Source organism: Hordeum vulgare, chromosome 2H (genome assembly GCF_904849725.1).
Source record: "Hordeum vulgare subsp. vulgare chromosome 2H, MorexV3_pseudomolecules_assembly, whole genome shotgun sequence".
Taxonomy (NCBI): domain Eukaryota; kingdom Viridiplantae; phylum Streptophyta; class Magnoliopsida; order Poales; family Poaceae; genus Hordeum; species Hordeum vulgare.
In genome coordinates, this window is record NC_058519.1 from 142,028,195 (window position 1) to 142,045,738 (window position 17,544).

General features: G+C 46.4%; 2 protein-coding genes across 2 annotated transcripts; both read right to left on the bottom strand.

The window, feature by feature from the left end:
- Positions 1-2,212: 2,212 nt before the first annotated feature.
- Positions 2,213-4,246, bottom strand: LOC123425580 (involucrin-like). Its single transcript, XM_045109270.1, has one exon. The coding sequence runs from the start codon at positions 3,735-3,737 to the stop codon at positions 2,478-2,480; it is 1,260 nt and encodes a 419-aa protein (XP_044965205.1). The 5' UTR covers positions 3,738-4,246; the 3' UTR covers positions 2,213-2,477.
- Positions 4,247-4,637: 391 nt separating this feature from the next.
- On the bottom strand, positions 4,638-7,875 carry LOC123425581 (constitutive photomorphogenesis protein 10). The gene is made up of 5 exons (XM_045109272.1): positions 7,680-7,875; positions 7,287-7,559; positions 6,964-7,037; positions 4,995-5,142; positions 4,638-4,854 (listed from the first exon to the last, which is right to left on the bottom strand). The coding sequence occupies exons 2-5, from the start codon at positions 7,555-7,557 to the stop codon at positions 4,757-4,759; spliced, it is 591 nt and encodes a 196-aa protein (XP_044965207.1). The 5' UTR covers positions 7,558-7,559; positions 7,680-7,875; the 3' UTR covers positions 4,638-4,756.
- Between the last annotated feature and the right edge of the window lie 9,669 nt (positions 7,876-17,544).

A 17,544-nucleotide genomic window follows, 5' to 3' on the forward strand; every position in this document is an offset into this window, starting at 1 on the left:
AGCTTCATTTCGGCCCAGTTAACCTCCATTATGACAGGTGGGGCCCGTTTTCTGACGCCCTGGCGTAACGGCTCGAGCTCACGCCGTCTCACGGCGCTACAGTGACAACAGACGCGGCGGCGCGGTTAAACCCGCATCAAATTAGAAAACGGGTCACTACGGTCACCCCGCGCTCGCGCATCTCGGTCGTGAACGTGCCTCCCCCGCCGCCGATGTCGAGCCTGATGCGCACCGTACCCTTGGGCTTGGCCACAAGCGCCGTGTCGACGGAGTAGGCGAGCGCGACGTCGTCGCGCGTCCACAGGGCCTTCTCGCGGCGTTCGCGGAGGTCGAAGCCCAAGCCACGGCTCACCATGCACGAGTAGTTCTTGCACGGGTGGTACGCGTCCCAGACGACGCTAGCGTCTGCCGGCATTGACCACAGGCTCTTCGGCAGCGGAGCCGGCTCCATGTACCCTACCGGTACCGCAGCCGGCAGCGTCGCCGGGGCAGCGGCTCGCAGCCCCCGCGCATGAGCAGGTGCTCGAGCGTCGCGTCGGACAGGCACTCACCGCAAGGCTTATAGTCCATGTACCGCTCGAGCTCGTCCTGGAAGCGGCCGCACGCGTGGCCCAGAGCCGCCTCGCCGGCGGTGGCGTTCCCGACAGCCATCTTGAGCTCGCCGGCGAGCTCGCGCGCCCACCACCTAGTGCCGAATGCGGGTGCATCCTTTTTCTGCTGATCATCGCCGCCGCGCGCTTCGGCAAGGAGGGTCTGGAGGAGCGCGGTGACGGTGCCGAGGTGAGCGTAGAGGCCGGCGAGCTCGACGCGGCTGGACTCGAGAGCGGACCGCGTGGCATTGAGGTCGGCGAGGAGGGCGGCGGAGTCGTCCGAGAGGTGGACGGCGGCCGGCTCGTAGCGGCGGACGACCGAGGCGCAGGCGTCGGAGGAGAGGAGGATGGAGGCGCACGTGCACCAGCGCCATTTGCGTGGGACGTGGAAAGGAGACGGCGTGAGCTCAAGCCGTTACGCAGGTTGTCAGAAAACAGGTCCCACCTGTCATAACGAAGGTTAACTGGACTGAACAGAAGGTTTGGTGTTTTTTTGCAGATGATTAGGACAAAAATCAGTGCTATCTACAAAGTTTTTGTAAAAGAGTCTTTTCTAAAGAGCACACTTTAATATGGTGGTTTTTCGCAATTCACTCAGCATCTCCATCTCGCCGTCGTGTCCGCTGCCACTACAATACAATAGGACCCTATTGCAGAAGCATATCCGGCTCTTCCGTCACATGCGAGCCACATGAGGCGGAGGTGCCCGTTGGACGAGGCTGCAAGAGAGGCAGGGGCACAGGCGACCGGAGCCAGACGCGTCGGCTACCATGGAGCACGAACGGCGTGCTCGGGCTAGGGAAACGAGCGCAAAGGAAGAGGACGGGAGACGGGCATAGGAGAGAGACTGGAGGGGCGACACGAATCTCGCCGGTGGGCGTGGCGGCGGCTGACTGAGCGTAGATTGAGGCTAGGCAGGGGAGGTCGATCTTCCAAACGGGGTGCCCGGTGGGTTTGCAACCAGCCCCTTGTTGCGGTCGAAAGCATTGCCACAGGGGCCAAGTTTGCAACCCTGAGCTATGGTTAGCGGATGCTCCCGAGCCGTGCGATCAAAATCAAAATCAAAATCAAAATCAGATTAGACGGCCGCAGATGCGGTTGACGCGCTCCAACCATCAGTCCGTTGAGCCCGTGCGTTCCCGTTTCTTCCCTATGATTGAATCATAACGAGTCCGCACTATTGATAGGATCGCTCTGTGCAGCATTTTTTTCTTTCAAAGTTCCACAAGTCTGCAAAACCAAGGGATCCTCTAGATTCTGTGCACATCGGCCCTACATTTCTGTCGGTGTGGTAACAGCCATGTTCTTTTGAAAATAACACCTGCTCCGGTAATGGCAGACGATATCAAATCTTGTGATAGATCACAAAAAGAGCAGAGCTATGTGATGTTGCACACACGTTGCGTCATCAAACAGGCCGCCTCACAGATTTCCCCCCTTTCTCCTCACCTTTTCCTCCACTAACTTGCAATCTCAACATTCATCATACACCAAAACAAATGAAAAAGCCATGTGACCCAGAAAAGAAACGAAAGGGAGTGCGCACCAGCACACCTTTGCCGACCCGGGAGAAAGTGTCGGTAGAAGCGAGCAACCCCCTTGGTGTCCATGATTCCATACAGTAGTAAAAAGTTCGCAAGATATATCTAGATAGGCTCGCTGATGTTTCATACGGTACATCGTTTGGGCAAGTACATGACTGATCAGATGCCATAAAGCAACATCTCTTATAATAGATCTGTTCTAGGTAGACAGCGCACGGGGTTTGCTGTGGAGTTCTATCATCTTGCATCATGCCCAAAATTCTAGTTTTTGCGCAACCGTGCATTATTCCGAGATGTCCAGGGTATAGTACTAGGAAACTGTGTACCTGTCTGTGTTCATACTTCATACCTCCTTGAAAGGCACGCTCTTCTTGGACCCATGCTTGGCCTTGATCATCTGGTTCAAGGCCTTCACACACCGGCGGACGATTCCTGGCGACTTCTTCTTTCCTCCATCGGATCGCCTTATCACCATGGCCAATGTCGTGCAGCCAGCTGCTGCTGCTGCTGCTCTATGGTCAGCAATGGCATTCTCACCGTAGCTCAAGTCCCTGCCAGCTTTGCCTTCTCCAGTGCCAAGCTGCTTCTCCCGTATCAGCTCCAGAAGGGAAAGCCGTGGCACGTTGCCGACAGGTGGCGGCATGATCGGCTTTTTTACGCTTAGGCGCTGGGCCAGGGTCTTCTGCTTCGTGTCTTGGCCGTCCTGCTGTGCCTTCTGTTCTTCATCTTGATGTTGCTCTGATGTCTTCTCATCTTTGTCTTGATATTGCTCTGATGTCTTCTCATCTTCATCTTGGCATTGTTTACCTGTCTTCTCTTCCTCATCTTGGCATTTCTCTGGCGGCGTTTGCTCCTCCTCATGGCATTCCTCTGGTGCCTTCTCATCTTGGTATTCTTGTGCTATCTTTTGCTCTTCACCAAGATACTGCTCCGGTATGTTTTGCTCATCATCTTCCTCCTCCTCATCTTGGTATTGCTCTGGTATGATTTGCTCCTCCTCCTCCTCCAACTCCTCATCTTGGTATTGCTCTGGTATGATTTGCTCCTCCTCCTCCTCCTCCAACTCCTCATCTTGGTATTGCTCTGGTGACCTTTGCTCCACCTTCTCCTCCAACTCCTTATCTTGGTATTGCTCTGGTGTCTTTTGATCCTCGTCTGGACATTGCTCTGGCACATCATCATCTTGCTGTTGCTGCTGCTGCCCTGTCTCCTCCTCATCTTCATATTGCTTTGCTATGTTCTGCTCCTCATCTTGGTGCAGTAGTGCTTCCTTCTCCTGCTCTTCATCTTCATATTGCTGTGGTTTCTTCTCTTGCTCATCTTGATATTGCTCTGGTACATCCACCTCAGCACCTTCACACACCTGTGGTGCTTGTGGAATCTCCATCCGCTGCTCTGCCCCCTCACATTGCTGAGGTGCCTGCAGCTCTGTACCTTCACACTGGAGCAATCTCTTCAGCTTGGCCTCGTGGAGCAGCTGGCGTGCCAAGGGCGGCACATACCGATCTTCATAACAAGCAACAAGGCTCGTGGGTCTTCGTGTTCGCCTCGACATGCCACGATCGAAGCGGCGAGATTTATTCAGCTCACACTCGGTGGCCATTGTTTGTGGTCTAGAGGAGAAGATCACCAGAAAGAATTGCTTGCTCCTTATGTGGGATGGAGGAGTTATAGGTCGAACTGATATGCTGAGGTGTGCAGTCTGTTCTGGGAACAGGTGAACTGGTGGAATGTCCCTTTCAAAGGCTTAGTCTGATTTGTTCATTTGGAAGATCTGTACCTGTCCTAGTAGCCTTTCATTCCTCCATGAAGTGAGATTGAAGTTAGCATTTGTGAGCAAGGGGCCAATATTCTGCCTCAAACATTTGAAATCTTTGTCCAGCTTTCAGTGCACTGCGACCGTACTATGTTGGATGACAGTGTACACTGAACCACTATACAGGGGAATGATAAAAGGTGGGCAGAGTTTTAGAAATAAACATCATTCATGTATGATTGAAGCCATGCCCAACAACCTAGGAATGATAGCCAGCGAAAATTTGGTTTGAAGTGAAAGATTTGACTCGTAGGCCTTTTCGTAGTTTGACTGTGATATGTGACAGTTTTTTTATCACTGAAACTTCAGTACTATCACGAACTTTTCCCTTCAAAAACAAATCAAGTGGGCAAAAATACATATACTCCCTCCGTTCCTAAATATAAGTCTTTTTAGAGATTCCACTACGGACAACATACAGAGCAAAATGAGTGAATCTACACTCTAAAGTATGTCTATATACATCCGTATGTAGTCCATAGTGGAGACTTATATTTAGGAACGGAGGGAGTATGATCTAATGGCATGACCTGTGACGCCAAGTTCCAATAAATAGGATTTCAGTATCTAGCTCACGAAATCAGAGAAGCGACCCTGAAGAATTGCGAGGGGTCGCTTCATGAAGTAAACCATAAACGCTAATTCTGCATCTAAACATCAAAATAATGCTCGAGTGTAAATCGCATGTTTATGTCACAACTCAGATTAATGTATTGGTCATTTTCCAACGTTATATGTCTCAGGATACATACAAGTTTATTCCTTTACAGAGTCATTTTTTCTTATTTAATTACACAAAGGACTCCTTATCTTGCAAACCTCAATGTCCATTCAGCAGCTATTTCATCATGCTTAGCTCTATCAGTCAGGTACAAACGTGCAATGCTCTCCACAAGTGGGTTGTCTGCACAAACAAAAACACCATAATGTTAGGCTTTCCAGTAGAGAAGCAACAACTATGTAGACACTATACAGTAGTATTAAAAATTTAAAATACTCCCTTTTCTAAGTTCAGAGAATGATACTGGCAGTGTTGGAACATACATGGATCCGGATTTGTGATGATGCCTTTGATCGCCAGTAGCACCTTTGAAATGGTTAAAGCTGGACTCCAGCCATCCTTCAAAATTTCCAAACTCACTGCCCCAATAGAATCAACATTGCAGTGGTAAATCCTTGTTTTGAAGGTCACCTCGAAGAGTCACAGCACAATAGTCAGTTTATCACCGAAAGTTTTAAGGCACCCCGGTGCTAAACTATACTACTGGGTTCCAATAATGAAATCTAATACATTAGAGTAAAACATAAATAGCGTAAGAATACTTATAAAATATAAACGTCAAATATAAAATCATGACAATCATTAGTTGTAACATTATAACATCAGAGCCGTACAGCATATATGCTGGTATACACAGTATAGCAGACAGATCTTTTCTTTTACAAAACCTTGAGAAAATTCGCATGCTCCTGGCTTATTGTTTGGACTATAATTGTTGTGGTGACCTACATTTAGTTTATGCATGGTGCCATATGCTTGTCATGGTAAATGTAGCACACTGTACAGCTGTGGGGTAGGTGAAAGTAGTGTTAGCATTATTCCATTGCTGAGATCTCGAAATGGAGGTTGTCTGTTTCTGACCCCTCCCATCTCAACCTACCACCAAGCCATCTGTCAAAGGTAGTAGGTGGGCCTCCACAGTATGGTGTGGACTATGGCTAGCGGATGGATACTGATGAATCGATACGGCCAGTAAATAGACAGATATGTGTATCAGGCTTTCTAATTTACAAAATTATCACAATCTTGTGCTCTAAGCCAAGATATGCCGATACAAACAATATGTCAACAAAGGATAAAGGTGATCTCAATCAACCAGTAATAAGGCTTCCGGTGGACAAAATCCTTTTCCGAAAAATCTTTTCTCAGCAAAGCATTAGCTAAAAGCTTACCACAACATAGGTCAGGTGGACGCCTAAGAAAACAACATCTTAGCAACCACACGCAGTTACTTTTCCTGATAGCAACTGTAAAATGAAAACCTCAGACATGTTTTCTTTACACATGACTGACATTATGACAGAAAGATGCATAATGTCTTATTACACTTAAGACATCGGCAAACATACGTCACTTCAGAAGAAACAAAAGCAACATTAGTTAGCAGCGAAGGAAACTCGCTTTTACATAATACTTTACTTTTAATTTGTGTTCTTTAGAGTGTTCAAATCCGTTCCTCCATGCTTCCCAAAATTTCCTATTGAGGTGTTGTTTCTGGATGAATCTAGATTCTTTGACGGACAGCTCAATACAGCTTCCTCTTTCTAGGCCTTCTTTATTGAGTTGTGGAAGTAGACTGTGGAAGTTTGGGGACAACAGAGTTTTATGATGCATTTCCTTCTTATATAATTTACTAATGCATATTAAATTTCATCCTTTTGGTCATACACTATATGGTCGTAATGGGAGTATCATAGGTAGTATTCATGCATGCCAACTAGGCAATTTTGATGAGGTGGCATAGAATTCAATGAAGAAAGAGAGGGTTGAGTATCATATCATGATACCGTATCATATTAAATGATGTGCTACTATGTGTCATGCATGGCAATAAATGAACTATTTTATGATACTAACATATGATACTAATATGCATTACCGATGTAGTATCATACACTAGTATCATATGCATGATACTAGTCTGTTTACATGGTTTTCATGATGTTATTTATGGAGACTGGTCTTAATGAAAACAAATCAGATTCCAATTACATAATAAGCATATTAGCACTCTTTACGAACTATTTTGAGGCCGTACTCGATTTTTTGAATATGCGAATATCACATTCTCTTAAAAAAAAATATGTTCCTTCTACAGAACTTAGGTTTGCCACGTCTAAGGAATTTTTTTTTAGAACCAGGGGGATATTGCTGCACTCCTAACTCGGCTAACCTACACATCACATAAGAAAATAGTAGCAAAAGAAAAGAAGGTTACTTATTAGTTCTTACCATAGGAGGTTTGAATGGATAATCAAGTGGGAAAACAATATCAAGGAAAAATATCCCTCCTTCATATGGTGACCCTACAAGAAAAACAATGCATTAAACCAAATTACAGGTGCCTTTTGATATTAAGTTAGACCAAATTATGGGTGCCTTTTGATATTAAGTTGACCAAATCATGGGTGCATACTTTATTATTTAATACCATGGATGGCACAATTTAAACAAGTAGGTGTAGTACATATAAACTAAAGTTCCTAAGAGCTTCTCTCCTGTCTTGAATGGGCTAGTGGCGAGGAGGAAGTGGAAAGGATTACATAATCTTATACCTTGGGGTCCAATGATGGTGGAGAGCCAGTGGTAGAGGTTGTCGCCCTTGGGACCGGCGGAGCAGTCGGAGGCGTTGAGGTCCAGCAGCTCCTTCTGTATCCGCTTCCCCGACGACGAGACCGACGTCCCTCCGCTCGATCCCCAGGGCCGCACGCTGCTCCCGCTGCCGCCTCCTCCGCCTCCGCCCGCACCTCCGCCGGAGGCTCCAGCACCGGCGCCACCGGCGGCGAAGGGGAAGCGGGAGCCGGGGAAAGAGGACGAAGAGGACATTGCTGCGGCCAGTGGCAGAGCAAAACCGAATAAGGTGAAATCTGAAGAACTGTCGCTGAGACAACTGCATCGTCATCAGTTCATAGTTCACGAATCACAAGCTCTGGAGAGTCCGAACAGACCTTAATCCTGGTGCTGTTCGGACCTCAGTATACGCTTAGCTTCAGCTTCCGCGCCGTCCCTCCTGATCTGTGCCTGCCGCGCGGCTGCAGCACGCCACAGCGACGCGCTGCCGCTGGCACGCTGCTCGCACGACGCTGCACGCCCGCGCCGGCCGCCGGCCGTCGTCTCCGAGCTAGGTTGCCGGGGAAGAATGGGTCAACGGGGAATTGGGGATTCTTCCCTGGTTCCTTTGGCGGCTGCCGTAGTGGGCTTCAATGCTTTCTTTGTGGCTCAGCCTGCTAGCCCATTATGGTCCACTCAAAAAAAGCAAACTAGGGGATTAGCGAGCCCTCCTTCCGAAACCTTTCAGCGATCACTCCAACACATCGTCACTTACGTGTTTTTAGACGCCGCCACGTGTTACGTTCTGAGCGTTTTTTAAAATTTTATTTTTAATTTTTTTTTCCTTACGCGTTTTCAGCTTTTTAGATTGTTTTATTTATTTATTTATATTGTGTTTCAGTTTTTCACTGATCGTTCTAAGCTTTTTGATAAAAAAATAAGAAAAAAAATCACGAAAAAACGAAGCACGGTTCTGCCTCCGCGAGAGGCACGACTGTGCTTTCGAAAACAGAAAAAACGTATTTTTTGTTTTTTAGAGGCACAATTTTGCCTTCGCGAGAGGCACGGTCATACCTCCTGAAAAGGGGAAAAACGTGTTTTCTGTTTTCTTTTTTATGAGAGGCACGGGTTTGCTTCCGCGGGAGACATGGTTTTGTCTTTGTGAGAGGCACATCGGAAAGGAAAAAAACACATTTTTTTCACGAGAGGCACGATTTTGCTTCCGTGGAAGGCATGATTTTGCCTTCGTGAGAGGCACGCACAAAGGGAAAAACGCGAAAAAAAACGTGTTTTTTTTATATCGCGGAAGGCACGGTTTTTTTGGTCCGCTTTTTCTTTAAAAAAAAGTTCGACAAAACCTATTAACATGGGATCTAGTTTTGAAGATCTCGACGCAAGAAGTCTAACGATGAAAACGGTTCGAGATTTGGACGCATGGTTTAGGAGATAAAACGTTTTGAAAAAACGAATCTACGAAAAAAAGGAAAACTCTGAGGTTACGACAAGTGGCACATGCAGTGTGCCATTTGTCATGACCTGGAGGATGGGAGTGATCTTTAAAACGAGTACTCACTAATTAGTGATCTCGGCAAACTAGACCATTATGGAAAAGGACTTGATAAAACTCTTTGCATTTAAGCCTAAAAACTACTCCCTCCGTTCCTAAATACTCCATCCTTTTCTAAATATAAGTCTTTTTAGAGGATTCATTACGGATTACATACGGAGCAAAATGAATGAATCTACACTTTAAATTATGTCTATATACATACGTATGTAATGTGTAGTGGAAAATCTAAAAAGACTTATATTTATGAACGAAGGTAGTATAAGTATTTTTAAAGATTCCATTAGGGGACCATATACGGAGCAAAATGAATGAATCTACACTTTAGAGTGTGTCTATATCCGTATATACTCCTTTAGTGAAACCTTTAAAAAGACTTATATTTAGGAACGAAGGGAATAAAGTGCATTTAAGCCCGGCTTTCTGTATTGGATTTTTTATGTTTCAATTCAGGCAGTAATTGCACTAAAAAAGTTTAGGCAGTAATACGCTGGGTAAGATCCTGAGCTCTCACGGAAAAGGGGGAAGAAAGGAAAGGCTTCAGAAGATGTGTTCCTCTTTGTCTAGCGATGGAACCCTAGCCACTGCCGCCAAGAGAACCAACTCTCCCATCGCCGTCTTTCGGTGGCTCCCCCTTCGTCGATGACCTCTTGGTCGTCGGCGGTGAGAGGGGTTGCCGGATCCCACGCATGTGAATCATTTTAGCTTTAGGTTTTAGGGCTCTAATACCTTAGATTTTTTGATCATTTGACATCTTGACTTCGGCGACGGTGATGTCGATGCTAAATAAAGAAGCTCCATATTCTTCTCCGACAAGGTGATCGTCTCTATAGTCGGTGGTGAATTTGAGAACCATTCTCTTCAAGCGGGGATGTCGTGGCGGCGACGCCATCCTTGTGGTGGGCTTATGTCCTTGGGTACTGTCGTTGTGATGACGTGTGCTCCAACGTCAACACGGAGCTTGGAAGGTAGTGCAGGAGTAGATGTAGATTGTGGTCTGCATCGACGACATCTAGAAAATGGAACGCGTGTTGGATTTGCGGTTGATTGATGGCACGTATGGTTTTCTCTTTCGGCTTCTTAGTTGTGGTGGGGTGCGAGATCTGAAGTTCGATGGCGTGTCCGGGATGATGCCCCATTCTGATTCGTTCAACAGCAATGGCTTCACCTTGGGTGCGTCATCTTAGAGGTCCGCAAAGCTGCATATCAACGATGAGGCCGCGTCGAGTTCGAGTGAGAAGGTGTTTTGTCATTTATTCCTTTGGTGTCTGTTGTGGTGATGCCGGAGGCAGGTGATGGATGTTGGTGTAAAACTCAGAAACGTTCCGCTGTCTTTTCAGTTTTGTCATGTCGTCCTTTACGTGATTTGTACTTTGATCTTTATTATATAAATGTTACACATATTAGCATGCAAAAAAAACTAGTGTCAGTAAAAAAAACTGGTACACCTGAAAACTAAATATTGAACGAATGAACCATTTTGGTTCATAGGAGCATACTCTCTCGTTGAAGGCACTTAGGATGTTTTTATTATTATTTTAAAAGGTGGAGGACCCTCGGCCTCTGCTTCTCGACGATGCATGGAACCACTTTATTAATTATTCATAATAACCTTGTAAAGTAGTATATCAGTAAATCTGAAGTCACCATCTTAGCTGTTGGGGCATAGTTTACGCCTAAGTAATTTTGGTGATTGATGACAGTACCGTAAAGGACTAACCGTGTGTGTTAAGGTTTCAGATAACACATGTCAACGGCACAAGACGACTCGTCTCCTCATTCATGGAACGGAAGCACGGCGCTCTCTACGATTCTCTTTATTTGAGTCATAGGAAATTCGTACTATTAAGAGGGGATCCGTAGTGGAAAGGTTTGGGTGGAATCTATCTTTGCACGCGCACACTTCACATATTCTCCCTTACCTTCATCTTTGGAGCGGCCCCCGCCACTGGGTTTCTTTCCTCCTTGCAAATTGGTCCCCATCGGTAGTACCGCTGGCCCTAGCGGTAGTACCGCTGGAAGGCTAGCGGTAGTACCGCTGGCTAGCGGTAGTACCGCCCCTGGTCAGCGGTAGTACCGCTCCAGGAGCTTAGTACCGCCTGCCTAGCGGTAGTTCATGGACGGAGCTTTTTGTGAAGACTTTCTTGACGGCGGTAGTGCTTTTGCACTACCAGGGGCCCAGCGGTAGTACCGCCCCTGGTCAGCGGTAGTACCGCTGGAGCTCGGGCAGAGAGTGGGAAAACGGTCTGATTTTTTCCCCCACTATATAAAGGGTTCTTCTAGCTGTGGAACCTTATCTCTTACCCTCTCAAGCTCCATTGTTGCTCCCTAAGCTCAAAAGTGCCCGATCTCTCTCCCTAGCCAATCAAACTTGTTGATTCTTTAGGGATTGGTTGAGAAGGAATCCACACTTCCACCAAGAGAAAAGTTGATTCCCCCACCAATCCCTTGCGGATCTTGTTACTCTTGGGTGTTTGAGCATCCTAGACGGTTGAGGTCACCTCGAAGCCATATTCCATTGTGGTGAAGCTTCATGGTCTAGTTGGGAGCCTCCAAGCTTTGTGTGGAGTTGCCCCAACCTTGTTTGTAAAGGTTCGGTCGCCTCCTTCAAGGGCACCTATAGTGGAATCACGGTACCTTGCATCGTGCGAGGGCGTGAGGAGAATACGGTGGCCTTAGTGGCTTTTTGGGGAGCATTGTGCCTCCACACCGCTCCAACGGAGACGTACTTCCTGTCAAAGGGAAGGAACTTCGGTAACACATCCTCGTCTCCATCGGTTCCACTTGTGGTTATCTCTATCCTTTACTTTGTATTTGCTTATGCTTGTGACTATATCTTACTTGTCTTAATAGCTCTCGTTGTTAGCTTCTTTAGGGTTCACCTCATTGTCGTATTATTTGTGAACCCGTATGTTGTTTACCTTAACTTGCTAAGATTAATTAAAAAGTGGCCGTTGTCTATTCACCCCCCCCCCCTCTAGCCAACCATATCGATCCTTTCAATTGGTATCAGGGCCACGTCTCTTTATTAAGGGTTTAACCACCCGAAGAGTATGGAAGGCGAAGAGGGAATTAACCATGGGCAACCCGAGGCCATGGACTTGACTTCGGTCACAAGGGACGACTTGAATACGGCTATGGCCGCTCTCAAGACGTCCTTGACGAACGAGGTCAAGACCATGCTTAAAGAGTTAATTGAGGGATTTAAAAGTTCACACCGAACCGGCTATAGTGGTTAAACCCACCATTTCCGATTCGGAGGCCAACTCCTCTAAGGAAGCGGCTAAAGGTACGCAACCTCCCTCATCTCACGAAAAGGATGGGACTGGAACATATGCCTCAGTTCCACCCCCCATGGTCTATGGAGGATCCGTTCCCGCACCACGTCTTAATCCTGTTGGTCCTCCTCCTAAGCTTGTGAAAGGTGACTTTGCTAACTGGGTATTTTCTATTAAGTCTCATTTGAATCACAGCTCAACAAACTTGTGGAGAATCATTGAGCAAGGATATTATCCCCATGATCCAAGCAACCTCACTCCAAGAGAAGATGCAGACAATCACTCTGCTTTGTTTATTCTCCAGTCTGCAGTGCCACCTAAAGATCTTCCTCACTTGCGTGCCTTCACTTTGGCCAAGGATTGTTGGGAGCATATTATGGTGTTGTACAAGGGAAGCTCAAGCATTCAACGATCCAACTATGAAGTGATACTTGATAAGGCCGATGAGTTTGTGATGAAGGAAGACGAGGACCCTCGTGATCTATATCGGAGGGTGACTGCTATTGCTGTGGCACTCAAGGATCATGGGAGCAAGGATGTGGATGACACATGGGTCAAACGCAAGTTCCTTAAAGCCATCATGCCTTTCAACAAAGCTATGTCATCAGTCATTCGTCAGCGGCCAGACTTTCACTCCTTGTCTTCACGTGAGGTGTTGGATGAATTCATTGCAATGTCAATCATGAACGAAACAGCCGACAATGCACTTGCTCATGTTCGATCAAAGACAACTTCACCCAACCTTGCGTTGAAAGCAAAAGCAATGCTTGAAGAAGAAGAAGATGATGAGGAAGAGGAGGGCTGCCCTGAGGACACAAAGTATGCCTATCATGAGCACATGGCTCTTGCATCAAGGCAATTCTGGGACAACAAGAGGAACTGAAGACCCACCTTCACCAAGAACAACTCTAGTGGATTCAAACCCAAACAACGAGTAAGGACATGCTATAACTGTGGTAACGGAGTCACTTCGTGGCCGAATGTCCCTATGAGAAAAGGGAAGACAACGGAGGCAAGCTCATTCGCAAAGACAAAACCAAATCATTTCCAATCAAGAACAACTTTGTGAAGAAACCTCACCCAAAAGGGATGGTGGCCCTTGAAGAGTATCCTTTAGATGATGATGATGATGATGATACAATGGCAACGGCAACTGTTGCTATTGCCACTACCTCTCCCCAGAAGGTGTCTCTCTTCAACGCCCCCAACGAGAACCACATCACCAAGTGCCTCATGGCAAAAGGTATCAATCAGGTAACTCCCATCATCAAGACAACATTGCTTCTCCTCCTTCATTGTTAAATTGTGTTGAAGATAGTGATGTTGGGGAACTTAATGAGCATGATCTTGACAAGTTTCTGTGCACTATTAAGGGAGAATCCAAGAAGCACTTTGTTGCTCTCTTGGAACAACTGGGTGAGGCCACTGACCTCATTGAGTCTCATGAGGAGACCATCTCCGAGCTTCAGGGACACAGTCGTGACTATGCCGATGAAATTGCCGAATTATCTAGTGCTCTAGAAGAGGAGCGCACTCTTCGTTTGGCTCTTGAGGATTCATATAACGATGACTGCGCTAAAATGCAAAAGAAACTAGATCATGATGTTGTTCTTATTCGTATGCTTAAGTCTGAACAGTATGCTCTTGGGGTTGGCCATGACAGACTCAAAGAGGAGTTTGACACACTTGACAAGGCCCACAAGGTCTTGAAAGGTGCTCATTTCTCTCTGAAAGAGTCTCATGATCAACTCCAAGCAAAACTTACCAAGGAGATCTCTACGTGCCCTCCCTTTGTGTTAATTGATAATGCTTGTGCAACTAACCCCTGTTGTGAGCATGTACATCTTGTGGAGGAAAATGCCAAGTTAAAGGAGAAACTTGAGAAGGGCCTTGTGGCATGCATACAAGGTGAGAAGAGTCTGAACGACCTCTTGAGCACTCAAAAGGGTGTTGTAGGAAAGGAGGGACTTGGACTTACCTCCAAGTCAAAAGGTAAAAGAAGGAACAGGAACAAACGATCTCCCACCCTCATGGACATCTTTGTCAAAGAGGGTGAGGGGACTCAGAAGGTGAACAGGAACAAGGTGGACTATGGAAACCTCAAGAAGGGCAAAACCATTCCTACTAACACAGCCGGCAAATTCAATTCTTCTTATGACTTATGTTGTGCTAATGATGGGCATGTTTATGCCAGATTTGTTGGTTCCTATGATGAGGATATTGAATGGGCTATCTGGGTTCCTAAGACCCTTGTCTCTAACATGAAAGGTGTTGGGGAACGTCGCATGGGAAACAAAAATTTTCCTACGCGCACGAAGACCTATCATGGTGATGTCCATCTACGAGAGGGGATGAGTGATCTACGTACCCTTGTAGATCGTACAGCAGAAGCGTTAGAGAACGCGGTTGATGTAGTGGAACGTCCACACGTCCCTCGATACCCCCGCGAACAATCCCGCGATCAGTCCCACGATCTAGTACCGAACGGACGGCACCTCCGCGTTCAGCACACGTACAACTTGACGATGATCTCGGCCTTCTTGATCCAGCAAGAGAGACGGAGAGGTAGAAGAGTTCTCCGGCAGCGTGATGGCGCTCCGGAGGTTGGTGATGACCTTGTCTCAGCAGGGCTCCGCCCGAGCTCCGCAGAAACGCGATCTAGAGGAAAAACCGTGGAGGTATGTGGTCGGGCTGCCGTGGAAAAGTCGTCTCAAATCAGCCCTAAAACCTCCGTATATATAGGTGGGAGGGAGGGGGCCTTGCCTTGGGGCTCAAGGAGCCCCAAGGGGGTCGGCCGAGTCCAAGGGGGAGGACTCTCCCCCCCCAAACCGAGTTGGACTAGGTTTGGTGGGAGGGAGTCCCCCTTCCTTCCCACCTCCTTTTTTTTTTTTCTCTCTTGATTTTCTTCTCCTTGCCGCATAGGGCACTTGTGGGCTGTCCCACCAGCCCACTAAGGGCTGGTGTGTCTCCCCCAAGGCCTATGGCTTCCCCGGGGTGGGTTGCCCCCCCCGGTGAACTCCCGGAACCCATTCGTCATTCCCGGTACATTCCCGGTAACTCCGAAAACCTTCCGGTAATCAAATGAGGTCATCCTATATATCAATCTTCGTTTCCGGACCATTCCGGAAACCCTCGTGACGTCCGTGATCTCATCCGGGACTCCGAACAACATTCGGTAACCAACCATATAACTCAAATACACATAAAACAACGTCGAACCTTAAGTGTGCAGACCCTGCGGGTTCGAGAACTATGTAGACATGACCCGAGAGACTCCTCGGTCAATATCCAATAGCGGGACCTGGATGCCCATATTGGATCCTACATATTCTACGAAGATCTTATCGTTTGAACCTCAGTGCCAAGGATTCATATAATCCCGTATGTCATTCCCTTTGTCCTTCGGTATGTTACTTGCCCGAGATTCGATCGTCAGTATCCGTATACCTATTTCAATCTCGTTTACCGACAAGTCTCTTTACTTGTTCCGTAATACAAGATCCCGCAACTTACACTAAGTCACATTGCTTGCAAGGCTTGTGTGTGATGTTGTATTACCGAGTGGGCCCCGAGATACCTCTCCGTCACACGGAGTGACAAATCCCAGTCTCGATCCATACTAACTTAACGAACACCTTCGGAGATACCTGTAGAGCATCTTTATAGTCACCCAGTTACGTTGCGACGTTTGATACACACAAAGTATTCCTCCGGTGTTAGTAAGTTATATGATCTCATGGTCATAGGAACAAATACTTGACACGCAGAAAACAGTAGCAATAAAATGACACGATCAACATGCTACGTCTATTAGTTTGGGTCTAGTCCATCACATGATTCTCCTAATGATGTGATCCCGTTATCAACTGACAACACTTGCCTATGGCTAGGAAACCTTGACCATCTTTGATCAACGAGCTAGTCAACTAGAGGCTTACTAGGGACAATGTTTTGTCTATGTATCCACACAAGTATTGTGTTTCCAATCAATACAATTATAGCATGGATAATAAACGATTATCATGAACTAAGAAATATAATAATAACTAATTTATTATTGCCTCTAGGGCATATTTCCAACAAAAGGACCCATTAAAAAATGGGTACCTAAAACCAAGCCTTGATCTATTGCAGGAGTTTGCTTCCGGTGGGGTGTCATGGTTGCTCGATAGTGGAGCAACAAATCATATGACCGGAAGCAAGGACTTAGTGGTGGATGTGCATCATTCTCCATCTATGCCCACCCATGTCCAATTCGCCGATGCATCCTCTTCAAAGGTATTGGGATTTGGTAAGGTGGTCGTCTCTCAAGATTTATCTATTGAGAAGGTCATGCTTGTTGAGTCACTTGCCTACAATTTACTTTCGGTTCGTAAACTCGCAATTATGGGTTTTTCCACATTCTTTAATATTGACACTGTGGTCCTCCTGAGAAGCAAGACTCTTAAAGTAGCCTATGTTGGACATGTCGAAAATGGTCTTTACGTGGTGAACTTCTCAAAGCGACCCACTAAGACTGCGATATGTTTAATGGCTAAAGTTGACGTGGGCTGGCTTTGGCATCGCCGTTTAGCTCATGTCAATATGAGATCTTTGCAAAGCCTTCTGACAGGGGACCATGTTCGTGGACTAACAAATGTGAGCTTTGCTAAAGATCATGTTTGTAGTGCCTGCATTGAAGGAAAGATTCATGAAACTGCTCATCGTCCAACGACTATTATCTACACTAAGAGGCCATTGGAACTTCTCCATATGGATCTGTTTGGTCCTCCATCATTTGATAGTCTTGGAGGCAGAAAGTATTGCTTAGTGATTTTTGACGACTACTCAAGATATACCTGGGTATATTTCTTTAAAAAGAAGAGTGAAACTCAACAAACGGTCATCAACTTTGCTAATGAAGCGCAACGTCAACATGAAGCAAAGATCTTGATGATTAGGAGTGACAACGGCACCGAGTTCAAGAACTACACCTTAGATGAGTTTCTAGGTGATGAGGGAATAAAACACCAATATTCTGCACGATATACCCCTCAGAAAAACGGCGTGGCAGAAAGGAAGAACCGGACCTTGATAGACGCTGCAAGGACAATGATGGGAGAATTCAAATCTCCATATAACTTCTGGGCAGAGGCCATCAACACAGCATGTCATGCATCCAATCGGCTCTACATCCGCAAAGGCTTGAACAAGACTCCGTATGAGATTCTAACTGGAAACAAACCCAATCTCAAGTACTTCCGGGTATTCGGTTGTAAGTGTTTCATTCTCAAGAAAGGAGCACGGTTAGCTAAATTTGATTCTAGAGCACATGAGGGTATCTTTGTTGGTTATGCTACAAACTCTCATGCTTACCGTGTCCTCAACAAGTCCACCGGACTAATTGAGGAGACGTGTAACGTAGAGTTTGATGAAAAT